General features: G+C 36.5%; 2 protein-coding genes and 1 long non-coding RNA gene across 3 annotated transcripts; 1 reads left to right on the top strand and 2 right to left on the bottom strand.

Annotated features, from left to right (window-relative positions):
* Positions 1-1,721: 1,721 nt before the first annotated feature.
* On the bottom strand, positions 1,722-3,309 carry LOC121051978. Its single transcript, XM_040515718.1, has 3 exons — positions 2,686-3,309; positions 2,294-2,376; positions 1,722-2,172 (listed from the first exon to the last, which is right to left on the bottom strand). The coding sequence occupies exons 1-3, from the start codon at positions 3,050-3,052 to the stop codon at positions 1,951-1,953; spliced, it is 672 nt and encodes a 223-aa protein (XP_040371652.1). The 5' UTR covers positions 3,053-3,309; the 3' UTR covers positions 1,722-1,950.
* Positions 3,310-3,967: 658 nt separating this feature from the next.
* LOC112190558 (NAC domain-containing protein 41) lies at positions 3,968-5,111 on the bottom strand. Its single transcript, XM_024329996.2, has 2 exons — positions 4,892-5,111; positions 3,968-4,735 (listed from the first exon to the last, which is right to left on the bottom strand). The coding sequence occupies exons 1-2, from the start codon at positions 5,073-5,075 to the stop codon at positions 4,203-4,205; spliced, it is 717 nt and encodes a 238-aa protein (XP_024185764.1). The 5' UTR covers positions 5,076-5,111; the 3' UTR covers positions 3,968-4,202.
* A 6,585-nt stretch (positions 5,112-11,696) lies between these two features.
* LOC112185422 lies at positions 11,697-14,147 on the top strand. The gene is made up of 7 exons (XR_002930266.2): positions 11,697-11,730; positions 11,815-11,900; positions 12,270-12,399; positions 13,013-13,073; positions 13,395-13,437; positions 13,644-13,785; positions 13,901-14,147. It is a non-coding gene; the product is annotated as an uncharacterized LOC112185422 (long non-coding RNA).
* The last annotated feature ends 4,967 nt before the right edge of the window (positions 14,148-19,114 follow it).

Raw genomic sequence — 19,114 nt, 5'->3', positions numbered from 1 at the left:
TATTTTGTTGAATATCGGGATGGCAATGGTAGTCCTTTGTTATATTTGCTATTGTGTAACAACTGATATTGAAAAAACTAGCTAGATGCTATATAAAATATAAGGTCAAAGATAGGAATGGTGGTGCACAGGAATTGTATGGTCGCGCAAGTCACTCATTCTTAAATATATGATTTAGAAGCTTTCCTCTCTAAGGGAATTTCTCGATGAGCTATATATCTTACATATTGACCCGATCGACACTGATTAAAAGTAAAAAGGCTACAAAAGGGATTGCAATCAGCCAATCATTGACAAGATAATTTAATTTTTGGCCTAGTCTCTCTGATTAACTAATTTATATATAAATTACTTCTCAAGAAAATAATCCAACTTAGCTAATCTATTTATATATAAATAAATAATTAAATGCATATATGGTTGTCTCCGTCGTTCCCAAAAGCTATGTTTGATCAGATAAAGAAAGAAGAAGAAGTTATATTTGAGTTGATTTTGGTGTACCTTTCCCTATGAGTGAGGAGTTTCTAATTTCCCTAGATGAATATTGCGGTTCTGAAAATAATTAAATATTAGGTGGGAAACTTAGAAAATGAGAGGGGCCGAAAATGGAAGACAATGATATTATTGTTCTTTGAATAGAGACATTTTATTCGAGTCAAAGTTCAAATAAAAAGGCGTGTACTGTTGTACTACATACTGTACGTTTCTTGAAATTAACTTGGAAATAATCCTTATTTATTATTATTATTATTATTGTGATTGAAAATCAAGACTCATCGAAGACACGACGACCGGACACGCTGATGAAGACATCGATTGAGTAGCGCGCAGCAGCGTTTTCCAATATCAAACAGTCGCCTCCTGCACTTTTGAGTCAGACATATGTAGCCTCCAAGGCTCCAACCATGGATCACTACTAGTAAAACTTTTCCACACTGATTTTATTCACATTATTGATTTCAATAGTTATGTACTTATGTTACAACATTATTCACTGCTATTTCACTATTTTCCAACGAGAAGCGAATCGAGCATTAGGTTTGGGCTTTGGCGGCCACTATAACTAGTTAATTTCACGAAGCAAACGGATCTATGGCTTACCATCACTCATTCTATAAACACCATCACTATTAATTAATTGATGGATTTTGCAATTTTTTTTTTTTCATTACTCTTTCACAGAGTGTGAGTTAGGAATATATTTCACACTTATTAGGATACTAAAATATCATTTTGGACTCACAAATATTGATGTAAATTTAATTATGCATGTTGATAAATAGTGGGGCCCACAATAAATATTTACACTAACCCAAAATTATGTGAATAAAGCATTAGCGTCCTCCTCTCTGAAGACAACCGAAGAGTAATTTGTGCGTGCACCGCACCGTAGGTAAAACATTTTATTGAGAAAGTCTATTCACACATATTTAAATATGCAGATAATTAGTGTTTTGGTAGCAGTGGATTGATCGAGTACTAATGATCGAGATTAGCTGCATGTACGGTAAAGTGGGAGAGGGTTTACTATTTAATGAGATTATTAGATGAAAAGCGGAGATTAGTACTCGGACGTCCATCCATGGATCGATCGAGTACTAGTGAGATTACGGTAGTGTGTGAGAACGAGGTATATATTCTTTTCTTCGGAAAGCCTGCACCTTAAAAAAGAGGGCAAGCTTCATGAAGACAAGCTAGCAGACCCGTTAAAAAAGGGAACGAAAGCTACAACGAGAACGTACATAGAAAAGGAAAGAAAACAAATAGACCCCATGCACCTAATCCAATACAGAGGACAGGGCAAAGGAACGAACAAAAAGGAAACAAATTAAGATTAATTAGCAGAATACGTGAGATTAATTAAGAAACAGATTGTCAATTGATCATCATCTCTAATTAAGTGCTGGCTTGCATGTATAAGCGTATGTAGTACGTATCGTGCATGCGCGCTCATTCGGCTTTTGCAACTGATTTAGTGAAAAAAGGGGCTCTGTGCCAACTGGATACTTGAAAGTAGGATCTTATTCTTGATGCACCACTGTTCCGCCCCCATTTGTTCCCCAACACATTTCTAATTTTTAGTCCCGTTGTTGACAACGTTGATGTTCTTCCTTTGCTCTCATCTTTAGCCTCCGTTGCTAATTCACCGTTTGATCCCGGCTGTAGCACCAGCTGCTAGTTTATCAAGCAAACAATTACGTACACCCAGAGACGTGATTAGGGCATGCAACATACATTCTATATTATGGTAAATGTGTGGGTATAAACAAGTTAATATATCTAGTTAGGTTACCGTGTCTCGTGTATTTGGAGTCGGAGATGACATTGCTGATTTGCAAATTTTCCTACTTGTTCCACTAGTATCAATATCATCACCTGCAGATTAAAATGCATCATCAACTTAATTCATTCCGATTACAAACCATGAGAAATCCTTTTTTTATGAGAACTAAAGGGATCGCATGCATGAGGGTCAATCCTTAATGCAATTTAACGATATACATGGATTTTTCAGTTGATCAATTATGTCATTCTTCCCAATATTGTTTATCCTAACCAGAAAACCAGAAGAACATTATGTTTTCTGGAAGCACTGAACTGAATTAGGGTTTTTCCAACCTTCCAATCCACTTTGCATGAAAATGCATGTTCATAAGCTGGCTAGCTATTAATTAATAGACTCACCATCATTGTCCGGGCTGCTGTCGACCCCAAATCGAATTTCAGAGTCTGTGCAATATTCCCTAAAACTGGGGGAACGAGGATAGTTAAAGATGCTATCATCCCGCTGTTCATGACCATGTTTGTTGTTGTCGTTGTTGTCTGCACCCTCCTTACTTTTGGGTCGGTCTAATTTGATCCTCTCAATCTCTGGTCTTTCTAATCCCAGTGCGGGTGCCGATGACGGTGAAGGTGATGGTGAACTTTCTTTCTCCTTCACGCCGTTTACGGAATCAACCACCTGCTGCGGCTGGGGCTTACTTTCAGAAGCGGGACTTTGGTCATCTGCACCCACATAATTCCGTCCAAACCTGGAAATGCCACAACCCATTTTGGCTATAATAACCTGTGGCTTCGGTCCAACTTGAACTTATATAGCCTCTATAGATGGAGGAGGAGAGACATGATCGAACAAGAACAGAACAGATCAGATCGATCAAAATGATGATAGATGGAGCAGGGCTACGTACTGGCACCTGGGACAGCGATCATTAGTCCGATCGACTGCCCAGAACCAGAACTAATGACTTTAGATTACGGTCTCAATCACGATCCTAATTCAAATTTTTAAATTTCTGAACAAGATAAGCAAATACAAAGCTAGCTAGCTAGCTAGCTAGAAATTGAAATGAAGGAACCAACGAGGTTTGCGGATGATATAATTAGCATTGCGCACGTATTCACAACACTAATTAGAGCCAACCCTTTTTTTAGAGCCGTACGCGTTGCTAACTTCCTGCATTAATGGCCTTATTGTCTTAATTTGTAATTTTTAGATTCACTACGGAAATCTAGTCCGTGATATCTATGTCAGCAATATAGATTGATTATCGAAGATCATTGACTTCGATTTCCATCAACTTCCGAAACAAATTTGTTAGATAGTACCCATTTATGGGGTACAAATTACCAATGAACAAAGCCCATCAGTGTCTCTAGGGCTACGATAACCATTCCAGCCATTCGGCCCATTCCCCCTCTTATCACTCATTTGGGCCTCTGATCTTAAATTAAATGTGGCAAATGATTTTTTTTTTTTGTTTTTTGGTTTTTTGAGAAAAATAAGAAGAAGAAGAGTGGCAAATGTTCGAGCTAGCAGCTAGCACATGCTATCAAATTAATGAGAGTAAGACGTTATTATAGTACATCCAAAAGTCACCCGACATTTGCCCCTTTCTAATTTAAGATCATCTTTTGCCTAAAAATCTAAGCCCCATTTTATAAAAGAACAGAAAGAAACTGCCAAAAAGTTACGGTGACCAATAGAGAGAGAGAAATTGTTAATTATGAAACCAACTGGTATTTTGGATTTGTTCCAAGAACACAATCTAACTCTCATAATTAGCATGGCGATCCGGTCAATTTAACTAAAGGCTAGATGCATGAAAACTGAAAAGCCTTTTTTTGGCTAGCTCTTTCCCATTAACTAAAGTTGTTTTCCTTCTGATCATCATCATCCATCATGAGCTAGCTCATCCTAACTAATAACATTTGGAAAAGACCTCCTGATCGTGAGTAGTGATTTCACTCGAACATGAATTGGAAGGTTTGGGAAGATAGCCTGATCCTGTAATATCCAAAGTTGAGGTCCGACCTCTTTTCTTGCTCGCAGGCTTTCTCCTCTTCTGAAATACACTACACAGAATCCAGCTGTTTCCCAACACCTCAGAACCAAGAAGGTTATATTCATGCATGAACCATCGAGGGCTACTACTGAGGCTTCCATATTGATGTTGGTAGTGGTAGTGGTGGTTAGTCTCCTTCTTCCTGTGGCTGCCGCAGAAAACCAAGGTTTTCCTCACCCCAAGGACAGCTAATTGAGCTTGGCTGCAGCTGCTTTGATGATCAGAATGAGTAGTAGCAACAATTTGCTTCTCTTTCCCAATAGACCTCCAAGAACCACAACCAGCAGCAGCAGCAGCCCTCTTATAGTTACTGCGGTTGTTGTTCTTCTTACTTTTTTCATCATTATATTCACTATTGTAGAAGAAGTACCTCTTTTGCATGGTCTCGCCTGCGGAATGCACACAGATATCTAATTGATCAAATGTCTCCTTTATATATGATCTTCAAGCACTTAATTTCCCCCAAATTCAAACTTGATTTCTCATACTAATTTGCTTAATTAATTTGAATGAATGCCCAGAACCAAAGCTAAATAATTAAATACCTGGAGGCATTGGCAGGTGGGAGGGATGATCAAAGTAGTAGTTGTTGTTATAGTCGGGAATGATGGAAGCCGGCAGTGGGAGGCCATGGACCTTTCTCCTCAAGTAGTGAACCACAAGCTCCTCATCCGTCGGATCAAACCGGTAGCCAACTGGCAGCATCTGCACTCCTCCTCCTCCGTTCATCACAAACTTGACTACTATTTTCTCTGGTTAATTATTAGCTAGCTAGCTAGCTTAACCGAAGCTAGGAGAAGGAACAAAGTGAACCCATTTAGGTAGCTATATAATGAGGTAGCTAGCTGGGGAAGCACAAAGCATACATGGAAGCAATTCCAACTCCACCGATCCGATCCTGTTCTTCTTATGACCGGGAAGTTGGAACTCCTTCCTTGCCTATAGAAATGCAAATGCAAATGGCATCTGCTTTAATTTTACTTGGTTTGACGGTCTTTGCATATTTTGGCAACCGTGTAGTACCACTACTAGTGATGCAGCTGGACTTAGAATAAGGCCAAAATTGAAAGTCCAATTAATCTTGCTTTTGGTACTCTAGTCTCTGCTGCTATAGGACTAGTGGGCTCTTTCTTTTATGTGTATGCTTAATTTGTGGTTCCTTCAAATTAATATTCATTAATGAATTCCAATTAGCATGGGGTTAAGATTGACAGAGAGTTCAGACTACAGACTCTCTGGTTGAAGTTGAAACTTATTTGAACATGACTTGGCTTACAAAAAAGAACAGACTTTGAAGAACACCATACATCTATGTGCGTGTTCGAGAGAGAAACACATCGATTTCGTCCATTATTTCTGAATTCAATTTGGTCCCTGAAAACTTGAAAGAAACAAAACATAATAAAATACGTTCTTCCATAGATCTTAGTCTGGTCTCTCTCTTGGAGCTGGCATGGTACGTGCCTTGAGATTCGCTATCATCGTGGATGCCCATAATTTTATGTTTCCACATTATCATCATTTGACCCAAAAAAAAATAAAAAATTATCATCATTTTTTTTTTTTTTAATATTAATTTTAGAAACATGAAAGTGACTTAGTTGGACCTCCAATTGTTTTCAATTATTAATAGATTTTGTCAAGTTATCTCAAAAGACAAATATAAGGATGAAATGAGAAAAATGAACCAAAAAAAAAATATTTTCTTTTTCTTTTTAAACGAGGATCAAAGTGTTTCACTCTTGCCCTCATAGTGACTCGAACTCATGACTTCGTACATAGGTAGTGGGTGCTGTAACCACTGAGCTAACACCACTTTGTCAAACAAAAATTACTCTTCTTACCTCCTCAAATATAACATTCAATTAAGTTTTTTTTTTTTTTTTTTTTCCGGAATTTCCTTATATTGCCATATAGTTTTATAATTTACCTAAAACAATTAAGTAAAAATAATAATTTCTATACACGACCCATCATTTAATATAAAAGTAAATTCAAAACAATCTGATTTGAAATTTTCTTAAACTAAATTAATTGAATATTATGATATAGTTATTACTCAATCTTCCAACCCAAAGGGATTCTAGCAATATATCAAGATCACGAACCAACCTTCTGATTAATTTTGGTGGAGGAGAGACATACTCATAAGAGAGAAATATCATGTGTCACGCCCCAAATTTTGAATAAATAAATTCAAATCCGAAACGTGAAACTTAACAAGCACAAAAAACATAGAAAATTCTTCATTTAAATTAAGCGATAAAATAAACCGAGCTCACCAACGTCAAATACGGACTCGTTCTTTAGAGTCACATATTACATTACAGATAGTTTACAAATTAAATTGAATGACAATTCAATAAGTAAACACACCCACCACAATTAACTCACTACACAACGGAAGACTTAAAACTAAGAGTACCCGTCGACGTCCACGCTATCAAAAGTACACCTCAGCTTCGATGACGATCACTCGATACTCTAACCTGCACAATAACCCCTACACCATGGAATAGTGCACCGGGTTGAAACAACAATGCCGGTAAGCTTTTGCAAGCTCGTGTGAGTAAACCCAATTAAAATGACTCACGTCACGCATGCTTATGATTTCTCAACTCGTGAGATAAATTAAAGCAACAACATTTAACTCCACAAAACATAACCAAACATTCAATCACACTTGGTAAAAATTAGTAATCCCTGCGTAGAAATTTAGTTCAGGAGATCACCCAAAAAGCACACAATTCAAAAATAGAAATCATAGTAATCCTTGCATAAAATTTAATTCAGGAGACTACATTAAAATCAATCAATAGAAATTATAGTAATTCTTGCATATAGTTTAGTTCAGGAGATTACTTAAAAATCAACAATAGAAGAGAAAAAGAAAAAGAAATAAAGAAACCAAACAATAGAAATGAAAAAGGAAATTAATTAAAGAAATCAACAACTCATGCTAAAACCAAGACTTCACCCTTCAACTCCGAATACAAAATCTCACAAAATAACTCGTTTCAAAACTCGACATCGTTACCTCTCAAAGGTAACATACATCACCTCAATCGTAGCCCGTCACCGTTTACGGTTATGGCATCCGCTACACTCACCTCAATCATAGCCCGTCACTGCCTAGAGTTATGACATCCAATACACTTGCCTCAATCGTAGCCTGTTGACGCGCATTTAGCAAGCGCATAATTTAACCCTGAAATATCGTTAGTAGTATAAGCAAATAGGGATCGTTCTATTCCGGGGATTGAGGGTACACCTGTAATTGTGTAACAAATAAAGAAAAATATTATTTACAGAAATAAAATAAAGAATATAAATATATACAATTGAATAAACAAATAAAGAATTAAAATAATAAAGTATTATTTACAAAAATAAAATAAAGAATAAATATATACAAGTAAACACAAAAAAGGGGGGGGGATTAGGATTCTTAAAATTAAAATTAAAATAAATAAAATAAAGAAAACGTAAAAACATATATACAAGGGTGGAACGCAAGGAACAAAGATCAAAATCAATTCCATGTAATCAAATTCGATTCAAACCCTATAATTGTTCTTCCAAGTCATGAGAAAGGAGTTGATCATGTGAAACATTCGAAAGCAAACGATTTCCCATATTTTACTTTTCAATGCTAATTAATCTAAGCGAAAGCACCTAGATTAATCCTATTAAACATGCAATCAAACCCTAGAAAGCTAGTCAATCATGTCATGTTTAACGCATTACACATAAAGAAAGGCTATCAACTCAAGTGTACAACTTAGTATGAAATAAGTTCACCTAATTGCAATCCTCTTCAATTGAATTCGATTTTTGTCCAAAACCTTTACTACTTTGATTCAAGTTTACACAAAACGAAAAGTCGATTTCATGTTCTTAAACCTAGCACCAATTACATGCAAATCCTATAAGTGTCGACCCAAATAAGATAAACATATAAAAGTTTTCTATCAAGCAAATTCAATCGAACAATCACACATAAGCAACTTTGGAATCACAGCATAAGAATCGAAATTCTTTATTCAATCATAAAATTTCAGAATATAAACCTTGTTCAAACATAAATGTTAACTAAAAACAATTCTCACGAAACTAAGCAAGATTACAAAGAAAGAGGTTGAATTACACCGTGAGATGGAGATGGGGATGAAGGATGAAACGTTATGGATTCTTGAATCTCGAAAGCAAGCTTCAAGGTGGAGGATGGATGATGATGCTCACGGCTCCTTCTTCTTCTTCTTCTTCTCCCTTGCTTGAAACGTTGAATGCACTAGAGGATGGAGAGAAAATGGAAAGGAAATGGAGAGACAAAGAAGATGAGATGGATGAAGGAATTGTGTATAGGAAATGGTGACTAAGGAAAATGGAGAGGAAATGGTGAGACAAAGAAGATGAGATGGATGAAGGAATTGGTGACTAAGGAAAATGGAGAGGAAATGGTGAGACAAGAAGATGAAATGGATGAAGGAATTGGTGTTATGAGAGTGAGAGGAGAAGTGTATTTATAGCCCAAAAAATGATGAATGGAGGGTGGAGATGAACATAAATGAAGGGCTAGATATGTTAGACAAATTTGTAAAAAATATCTTCCCACTTGTTCAACTTGAATTGATTTTCCTCCTCAAGATTTTCCACTTGGTTGCAACTTTGATTTTCCTCCTCAAGATTTTCCACTTGCTTGCAACTTTGATTTTCCTCCTCAAGATTTTCCACTTGGTTGCAACTTTGATTTTCCTCCTCAAGATTTTCCACTTAGTTGCAACTTTGATTTTCCTCCTCAAGATTTTCCACTTGGTTGCAACTTTGATTTTCCTCCTCAAGATTTTCCACTTGCTTGGAGGTCCTAAAAATAGAAACTAATAAGAAAAATAGAAACTTTCCTAAAATGAAAAATGGCAACTTACTAAAAATGATAAATAGAAACTACAAAAATATAAACTTTCTACAAATAGGAACTTTCCCAATCAAAGAATGGAAACTTTCCTAAACAGGATTTTAATAAGGAAATAACGTAAGAAATGTAGGGAAATGCAGTTAAAATGTCGCATTAAAATGCTCCTATCACCTGTCACCGCTTATGGTTATGGCATATGACTCGCCTCAATCATAGCCCGTCACCCGCTTAGGGTTATGGCATCCGATACACTCGCCTCAATCGTAGCCCGTCACCACTTACGGTTATGGCATCCGACTCGCCTCAATTATAGCCCATCACCCGCCTAGGGTTATGGCATCCGATACACTCCTCTCGTCACCCGCCTAGAGTTATGGCATCCGACACACTTACTCAATCGTAGACCATAGACCAAGGTTATGGCATCCGATACCCTCACCTTCATCACTACTTTGACACTAGATCCATAGACCAAAAACATGTACAAGTCCTACATGATGATCAAGAGAGAGTTTCAGGGGAGGAAAACGAGATTTTTGAAATTTTTGGGATTTAGATCCACGTAAATATATATATATATATATATATATATATATATGGATGGTGTGGCATTGTGATATGTAGACTTGTGGTGATTTCATTCATGTTATTGAATTGAACATTTACTCATGCCGAAGGTATATTCACTACTAGAAATCTGTTCATTTACATCGCATGTTTTAAATCGGTCAGACTTGCCCACGATGTAAAAAAGTAATCTAACATCGTTTTATGAAAATACCGATTTCTATTTACATAATTAACATCGGTTATTATTGTTGACCGATGTCTATATTTTGATTCCAAAATTTTGAAAAACGCGGAAAGACTAAGTTAAAAAATTTCGTACACGGGGGACAAAATTTTCATTCCCCCCATACTTGGTCAGTTTTTCCACTTTTACCTTCGCTCGCTTTATCTTCCAATTTCACACTCTCCTCTTTCCGCGAAGCCCTAGCCCCATCCTCCTTCCTCTCCCGCTATCTTCCTCTCCTCCGCCAAAACTTTTGGGCTTGAGAAGATGCTTCACGCCAGCCCTAGCGCCAGCTTCAACACGAATGGAGAGGCAATCTCGCAGACCAAGGGGTTGGTCATTCCGTCTCCGAGCGAGCCGTCCAAGAAGATCGAGATGTACTCGCCGGTCTTTTATGCTGCTTGTACTGCAGGAGGAATCCACAGCTGTGTCTTACTCTCATGGCTGTACTTATCTTGACCTCGTCAAGTGCAATATGCAGGTCCATTTTTCTCCAGATCTCTCATTAATTTGTTTCAAGTTCTATCAGTAGATCTGTTTCATATGTGTATGGATTTATCCCTATAGGTTGTATCGGTTCTTTACACATATGTAGGCCATAATTCTGAATATTATGATTGGATCTTGATCTGAACAGGATCTAGCTTTCATTGGATTTATGCCTTTATCCGGATTTTTCTTTTGAGAAACTATCATTTTGCACTTTTAATTCATGATTTGTCCTCCTAGCCTTTCTTTGCTTGTGGCTTGATTTATTGTGTTCAATTCTATATTTACTGATGGACTTCAGCCTCTCATCTTGTATTTATTGGTTGATTTGAGTTGAAGAAAGAATCACAAACAGTCCAGAGCCCATGAAGGATTGAAATCTGGTAGTTGGTTTGTGAATAGGGAGCTTTTGGTTTCTCTCTTCCTCCCTTCTGCCCAAAAGGTAATCTTCGGTGACTTCCTCTTCCTTCTTTAATCTGGTGTTCGAATTACTGATCTTTTTTGTTTCTTTATCTTTGATGCTCGGGTTGGAGTAGTGTTGGACTGAAAGTGAGTAAGAGAGAAAGATGATTCAGTTTGGGTTTGTCTTGGTCGACATCCGATTTGTCCTTTATATGGGTTTTGGTTTTGATTTTGTTTTCTGTTTAAGTTGGTTTTGAACTGCTTGGGGTTTTGATTTTTTAGGGGTTTTCTTTATGTTGGAGTGTGAGATCTCAGTAATTGATTGGACTGCTTTGAGGTGAGTTGCTTGCTAATTTCAGTTTTATTTTTGGTTAGTCTTTCAGCTAAAGTCTTTGGCCATTTGAAAATATATGGTCTTACTTTGTTCTTTTATTGTTGTTGTTGAAAGTACCTGGAGTTCTGATTTGACAAGAGCTTATTGAGGAATTATTGGGTTTTGATTCAGGGAGGAAGAGAACAATATATCTCAATGTATAAGTCTTAATTATCTGTGTCATTAAGTGTAAAAGAAATTGACGCATGCATTATCGGTTATGGTAGGATTTTCGTTGGCTCAGTTATGCTCATACAATACATCTCTTCCTGCTGCTGAAAGATATAGAAATGGTTAGTAACTGACTTCTATTTTATCTCGATTGTTTATGTTTTATTTTCTTTATAGGTAAAGTGCAAATTCAAGAAATGAAACCTCCCCAAATTCAGAGAAACTGCAAGCCTTGGCCAATGTGAGCTAGCTCCTTTATTCCAAGCAAATTGAATATTTTCTTATAAGGGTTTATATTGATCTGTGGTCTGTTGCTGGTTTCCAGTTTATATGGAGGAATGGTGGGCCATGGAACAATGTCCATCGATCTTATTCACGCTGTGGGCTAACTTTCAGACAACAAGTCACAATGTGAGTGCGAAGGCTTATTAATTATCAGTCAATTTGATTGGTCTTCAATTTACATGTATTCCTTACATGGACTGCTGGACACTTTAGCTTGTTTGTGAGGATGGAATCTATAGGTATCCCATACATATTATGCTGCTATTGCCATCTAAGTAATGCTTTCTATTAGAAATACCTATCTATTTATTATAATGGTTGTTTCTGGATTATTAGTTATTCATGGTTTGTCGTAATCAAATTTAGTATTCAAGTCAATGATGCATTACATTAATTCGATTCATTCAATTTTTTTATTTCATATTTTAATATATAAAAAATATTTCATTTTTTGAATATTAAAGATTATAACGATAAAGTAAAACCGGGTAGCAGGCTGGAAACGAACCCGCATCGTTAGCATGGAAATGAGAGAGGATATTATTTTTCCTTACATGGAGACTTTAGCTTGTTCATGAGGATGGAATATATATGTATCCCATACATATTATGCTGCTATTGTCATGTAAGTTATGATGTTAGAAATACCTATGTATTTATTACTATGGTTCTTTCTGGATTATCAGTTATTCATGGTTTATCGTAATCAAATTATGCGCTGTATTATAAAGTACTTCTGATTGCAGTGGTTTTTTCCTAAATTATCAGTTACTTGTGGTTTGTCATAATCAAATTAGTGCTAGGCCATTTTATGATACTAAAGAAAAACAGTACTGCAATGTCTCAATTCCCTCTTACAATGCAGTTTGGTATAAAGTTTCTAATGATATGCAAAGTAGAGTCATAGATGCTCTGTAATCTTCCACTTTGTTAAGTGAAATAGACTGAAAACACAATCTATGTTATCTCAACTTGAAGTGCTTTTGTTATTGGAGTTTGTATGCAGAAGGTTTTAAGCCCAAGGGGTTAGTGTTGACAGCAATCACTCTGATTCAGGTTGTTATCCTTTGCCAGGATCTTAATAGTAATGGAATTAATTCTTTGCCAGGATCTTAATAGTAATGGAATTAATTCTACCACTGGATGTCTTGTGTCCTTATAAATACTATTTAGTGCTTTTAAAGATGAAAAACATATATACTTAGGTTGCTGTTGTTAATTAAATATTTTGGTTGCAGATTGAGCATTATTGACTCTGAATCCCACTTAGTGGAGGACTTGAGGGGATTCCAATATTAGGTACGAATATATGATTAAGTCTAATAGGTATCAAGGGCGCGCACATCAGATCATTAGGTACCTGCAAATATATGACTAGATCAACATGCATGACCTTTGTGTTTCCTATCGGCTACATGCTTCTATTGTCTAGAGTTTCTTTTAAAGATTGTTATATATATGTTTTTGCTCCTGTACAAATATATAAATGAAGTCAGTGTTGCAGAACATTTGTACAAATACATTTGTAACCTGGCTTATTAATTATCAGTCTATTTGATTGGTCTTCAATGTGAGGTTGATTGTACCTGTCAACTTACATGTCTTTGTCTACTGACACAGGTTGTTGAAATTGACGATGGGAGTGGATTTGCTTCTTTGACAGGTAAGCATATGATACCTGTCTACTTTTAATCTTAGGCATATGTTCTGTTAGTTTGACTTTTCTATAGTTATTGAAGATATATATATATATATATATATATATATATATATATATATGAAGTTCATTTATTACTATTAGTTTGGCATATGTCACCATGTTTTAACCTCAAATTATTGATATTGATTTTATTATCAACCACTGTGAAGGAGTTACCTTGTGCCTGATTTTCTGTTGAATGCAACAACTAAAGAAGCCAGCAAGAGAGTAAAGCTTGCCAACCTTGGTCTCTGTGGATTCAAGAAAAAATTCAAGGAAGATAAGGACCCCCTTAAGTCTTTCAGTGCTCAGGTTTACTTTAGCTTCCTTTTTGCACTTATTTCTTCATGATTATACTTCATTCAGTAGGCAGAGACCAGAAGTTGCTAATTGATTATACTTTACGTACTCTTCTGATATGTTGCAGCTTATTTCCTGGAGGCCTACACCCAAGTGAGGAAGGGTGATCTCTTGATTGTGAGAGGAGGAATGAGGAGTGTCGAGTTCAAGGTTATTGAGACTGGTCCTTCTTGAGTATTGTGTTGTTGCTCCAAACACTGAAATATTTCCAATAGGATTTACTAAAGTGGCTACAGATAAGAATTCTAAAGCTGGATCAAATGTCTCTGGCTAGCCTTTGTAAGTTTTGAGGTTTTATTTTGTGAATTATGTTGAATCATGAATTTGAAAAGAAATTAATGGAAAGCCTCAATTTTTGGATGATGGGAATGGAAATGCAAACAGCAGCTAGATGCAAACTTTGCACATTATGCTTGTCAAAATGAAGTGAAGTATATAAAAGCATAACAAAGTAGTAATGCCAAGGAAAACGATGTCAGTTGAGAGATTAGAAATCAGTACCAAAATGAAAATCGATGTCTTATGTTATCAATATATCGAATTGTGTACACAGAACTGATGTACCCAAAACCAGTGCACATCGATTTCTAAATACCAAAACGTAATCTATTGTCAACGCACAAATCACCTACCATAAAGTAAACTGATGTATCATTAAACAAAGAACATTGGTTTTATAAAACAAAAGCGATGTATATAATGAAACAACACGTCGGTTTTAGAAACAACAAGCGATGTCTAGAAGGGTTCCAGACATCATTTCTGAAATTGTAATCGATTTAAATGTTCACTTAGATATTGTTCGAGATATACTTTATTAAGCATAAAATGTGAAAATATGAAGAATTAAATATAGTTAACATACAAAATTATGATGATTGTAACGATTATACATCGATTTGTGTTTAAGAAGCGATGTTGGTCGTTATCTGGGACATCGGTCTGTGACGTGCTTAAAGTGATGTCTGGATCTTTTACATCAGCCACAAAGAAATCGGTCAGAATTTAGTTTTACATCGGTTCTGGACTGATGTAAATGAACAGAATTCTAGTAGTGATTTGATGATTTATATTGTTGAAAGAGTGATTTGAAGTTATGGTGTGACAATTGTGAGTCGTGAGAGGTTTCTTTAAATATCTTGTTCCGAGGGTTGAAGGGTATGAAGTTTGTAGGTTACAGTGGTAACCTGGGTGCAAAAATATCGTAAGGCTGAACCTCAGCCGAGGTGACAGGTTACTATTCAGTGGAGCTCTAGTCTGTTTGCATTCGTGCGGTCATGGTGATAGCTGGGTTACTGCATCATGAGTACGTAGTCTGTTGTATGCGTGCGGTCCTGGTGGTAACTGAGTTACTGCATCATGAGTACGTAGTCTGTTGTATTCGTGCGGTCATATATGGTGGTAACTGTGTTACTGCATCATGAGTACGTAATTTTCGGAGAATGTTTCTGGTGTTCTTTCTTTAATTTATACGTGGGATTTGGATTATTATGAATTCTGTTGTGTGATTTTAGGTGATCTCCTGAACTAATTTTCTATGCAGGGATTACTAATTTCCACCTAGTGTGATTGTATGTTTGGTTGTGTTTTGTAGAGTTAAATGTTGTTGCTTTAATTTATCTCACAAATTGAGAAATTATAAGTATGCGTGACGAGAGTTATTTTAATTGAGTTTACTCATACGAGCTTGCAAAAGCTTACCGGATTTGTTGTTTGCAATCCCGGTGCACTATTCCATGGTGTAACTGTTATTCCTGCAGGTTAGGACCACTAGGGTTGAGTTTGAGGAGTAGTTGCAGCAGTTTAGGTTCTTAACCTATTTCTGTTATTAACTGCTGTTTGTATTATGCTCATAGTGAGCGTTTACATTCGTAATTCATTTCATCTAGGTTTTGTAAACATTTGTTAATATAACGTTCGACTCGAGTGTTTGAATCTTTATTAAGATTTTGCTTTTGGATTATTGTTATTGGATTAGATTAAATGGAAAAAGTTTCTTTGCATTTTCGGAAAGTTGGTTAAGTTATCGCGTTTCGGATTTGAATTTCTTTATTCGAAATTCGGGGCGTGACATCATGTGATTTTGATTCATTCTTCTTCTCATGGTTGAAGATAGAGATAAAAAGTAGAGTAACAAATGATTGTATCTCATATTCAAAGGTGTTTTGGTAAAAATAAGGAGGTCTACTTAGCTTTTCAAGTATTCTAAAAAGTAAATTAGAGGTGTACTAAGTATAAGAGGTCCAAATAGCAAATTTAGAGATCCAACTAGAACCAGCCAACATGAAATAATTGACTTTGTTATCTTTAAACTGCGTAATTAGTTAATTAAATTGTGTTTAGCTCAATTCCGACCTACGTTTCCTGAATGAACTGCTGGCATTGGCCGGCTCAATCTTGTTGATCTAGAGATATGTTAGTCCAAAGTTCTTTACGTACCCATGGTTGTTCTTCTTTTCCTTGCTAACATGTAAGTAATAAAAGATCCATACAAGATTATTCACATACTTGCCACTGGCCGGCTTTAATTCCCTCAAATTCAGCAATTCGTGAAGCTTTGGTTCATGATTGTTTCTGGTTTTCTGCCGAGAGTACCTATCATCTCCTACTCTTGACCAAACACGACAGCGACATATTACAATTATTCCCTAAATTAACATAATTTCTAGTCTTTCAGATATTTAAAGAAAAAATGTGGTGACCCGAGAGAGGGGTCCCACAACGCCGCGACTCCGAGCCAATGAGAAACCAACATATCAAGAATGACATCCCGATAACTCATCAATCCAAAATCGCAAGGCCTTTTTTGTTCAGACTGTTGGTTTACAAAACACTTTCTTGGACCAAGTATTCTAGCAACCGAACAACATATTTTCAAAGGCAGAATTTAAAGTGGGCTCCTATTGCTAGAATACTTGGTCCAAGAAAGGATTTGGGCTTACAATAGGAGCCCAATTTGGGAAATAACAAATCACTAAGTAAATACAAGTATGAGAGACGCGCTCCAGGGTTGCGGGTCTCTCGAAATTTTGTAAATAAATGAATAGGAAACAAATAAAAAGTAAATAAATAAGTGACTTCAAAGTCCGATTAAGGACCAAAACTTCTTTTGATAAAGTTTAAGAGAAATGCGCCAAGCTAGACTATATGCCTCCCCCATGTACGCTTCCCGACCACATGCTCGAAACCTGCACACTATTATAGGGGTGAGCTTTCATTCTCGCATGCCCAGTAGGGGCCGACCCAACCATGTTAGGTATGAAAAATAATAAACTTGAAAATATTTACTACATAATAATGTGCACGTTTATCGAATAATGCTTTAAGAAAAAGACAACCACAAACATTTGTTATCTTTTATAAAACATATGTAGCATGCTTCACACAACTTGGAGCTCCGAGATACTTACCTGCCCACTAAAATAAAACAAATCAGTGACCGTCCCGGTTCGTCATCTTTCGAGAACCGGCCAACTACTCTGTAGTCCTTGTGACTACAAGTAGCGAAAGTGTCCATTTCTTGGCTCTGAGTCTCCTATGACTAGTTCATTGTCTGTACTCACCTTTCCTCAACAAACATAGGAGCACAGCCCCCTTCGGAGGTTCACGGTTATCGACACCGTGGGACCCCTAGGAATCTACTCGTCTAGGTCCCATTTACTTCTAGGTCACAAGTACAAACATACAAGGGGTATAGTATCTCAACACACAAGTCTAGCCTCGGTTTTCGCAATCAACAATTTTTAGTTACGTAAACACAAGTATCACGAGGCGTCAATTAATAAACAACCAAAAACGTAATTACAAGCAACATATTACTGTATTAGAGCATTCAACATATAGATAAACCTCTAACAAGAAAGGGACAGCTCACCCTACCTGGAATTTGGAGTGCTCGTCCACACTTAGCTTTGTTTCTGACGTTCGATACTTCATCCAAATCCACGTGCACACGCTCGAGTCCTTTAATAAAAACTATTTCCGATAAGTAATTAATTTACAATTTCAAATTGTTCAATTCCTTTGCAAGTTACCAATTTATCTCTAACCAATAATTAATAGTAACAATTCCCGAACAATTCACTGAATGTAGTAAGCTCATTCGGGATATGGTGATCACACTTCTTCCCATATTAAAGTTTCGGTCAACCGGTTTGACCTCATTTTATTTAGCCTTTAAACCTTAATCAATTAAATAGCAACCACCATTCCTGAATAATTTCATTCTACGGTAAATCCGGGATATGATAGGTTTGGAATATTTCTATTCACGGACCTTAAATTGAACATCACACATATTAGTTCACTTGTCAAAATCCGGTCCATTCTTATTTATCACTTTTCTCATGCATTTAACCAAACCACCGATTCCATTCTTATTTTACATTTCGACGTCGATAACAAATTCATCCTTTTAATTCTCAATACAATTCTCCTCTATTCAATAAGCCGATTCGTACTTATTCATGCCAAGTTTCCAACATAACTGTTAATCCACAAAATCCTTTAATCACTCAAGTACCACAACTAAATTTATATCACGCATACTCAATAAAACCATAACTTTGATAAGTACAAACAGTACACGGCCAAACAGATTCCAAAATACACAGTCCCTTACTATTCTTCTTTTCCCTAGCCAGAGGCTATTTATAGTTGTCGCAATCCATCACTATCAACCCATTCAGACCTCTAGCAAAAAAACAGTACTATCAATATTCAACACTCAACCAATTTGACATCCAGAATAGAGTTTGAGGTCCTTAGTTCCTTATCTTATTCGATTTCAACCAAAGCTACTCCAGTAGCTTATCTTCTCAGATACTCCAATTTGCAGAAATCCAAGAACCTTGAGTCTCCATCTCCACAACAGAACAACAACTTATTTAATTAGTCTCAAAGTCCGAACAACAATCAAACTCTTAAATTCATAGGCCGGCATTCCTTACCCATTTTCAGTTCTGCTGAAACCACAACCTCCATAACTTACTGCTTCTTGTAGTCCTTCTGGATTCTTCACCATCCAATCAAAACTGAAATCGATTCCAAGACCAGAAGCTCCCCTTTCATTTCAATTCTCATCCTCCAAGTCCCGAATTCAAGAACATCAACCAAAAGAATTGAACATTAGCAATCCACTACTTTGGAACTGAAACTCAACCAAATAACGAAAGGGGGCTTCGAAAACGGCTTACTAGAATAAAAGGACTACGTCGGCAGAGTTCACGGCGGAGTCAAGGTTTCTCACGCGCCAGTAGGGGGGCGCGTGGCGGCTCTGGTA

The sequence above is a fragment of the Rosa chinensis genome, chromosome 2 (assembly GCF_002994745.2).
Source record: "Rosa chinensis cultivar Old Blush chromosome 2, RchiOBHm-V2, whole genome shotgun sequence".
NCBI lineage: Eukaryota > Viridiplantae > Streptophyta > Magnoliopsida > Rosales > Rosaceae > Rosa > Rosa chinensis.
Note: the sequence above shows the minus strand (reverse complement) of the source record. Positions and strands in the feature narration are given on the sequence as shown.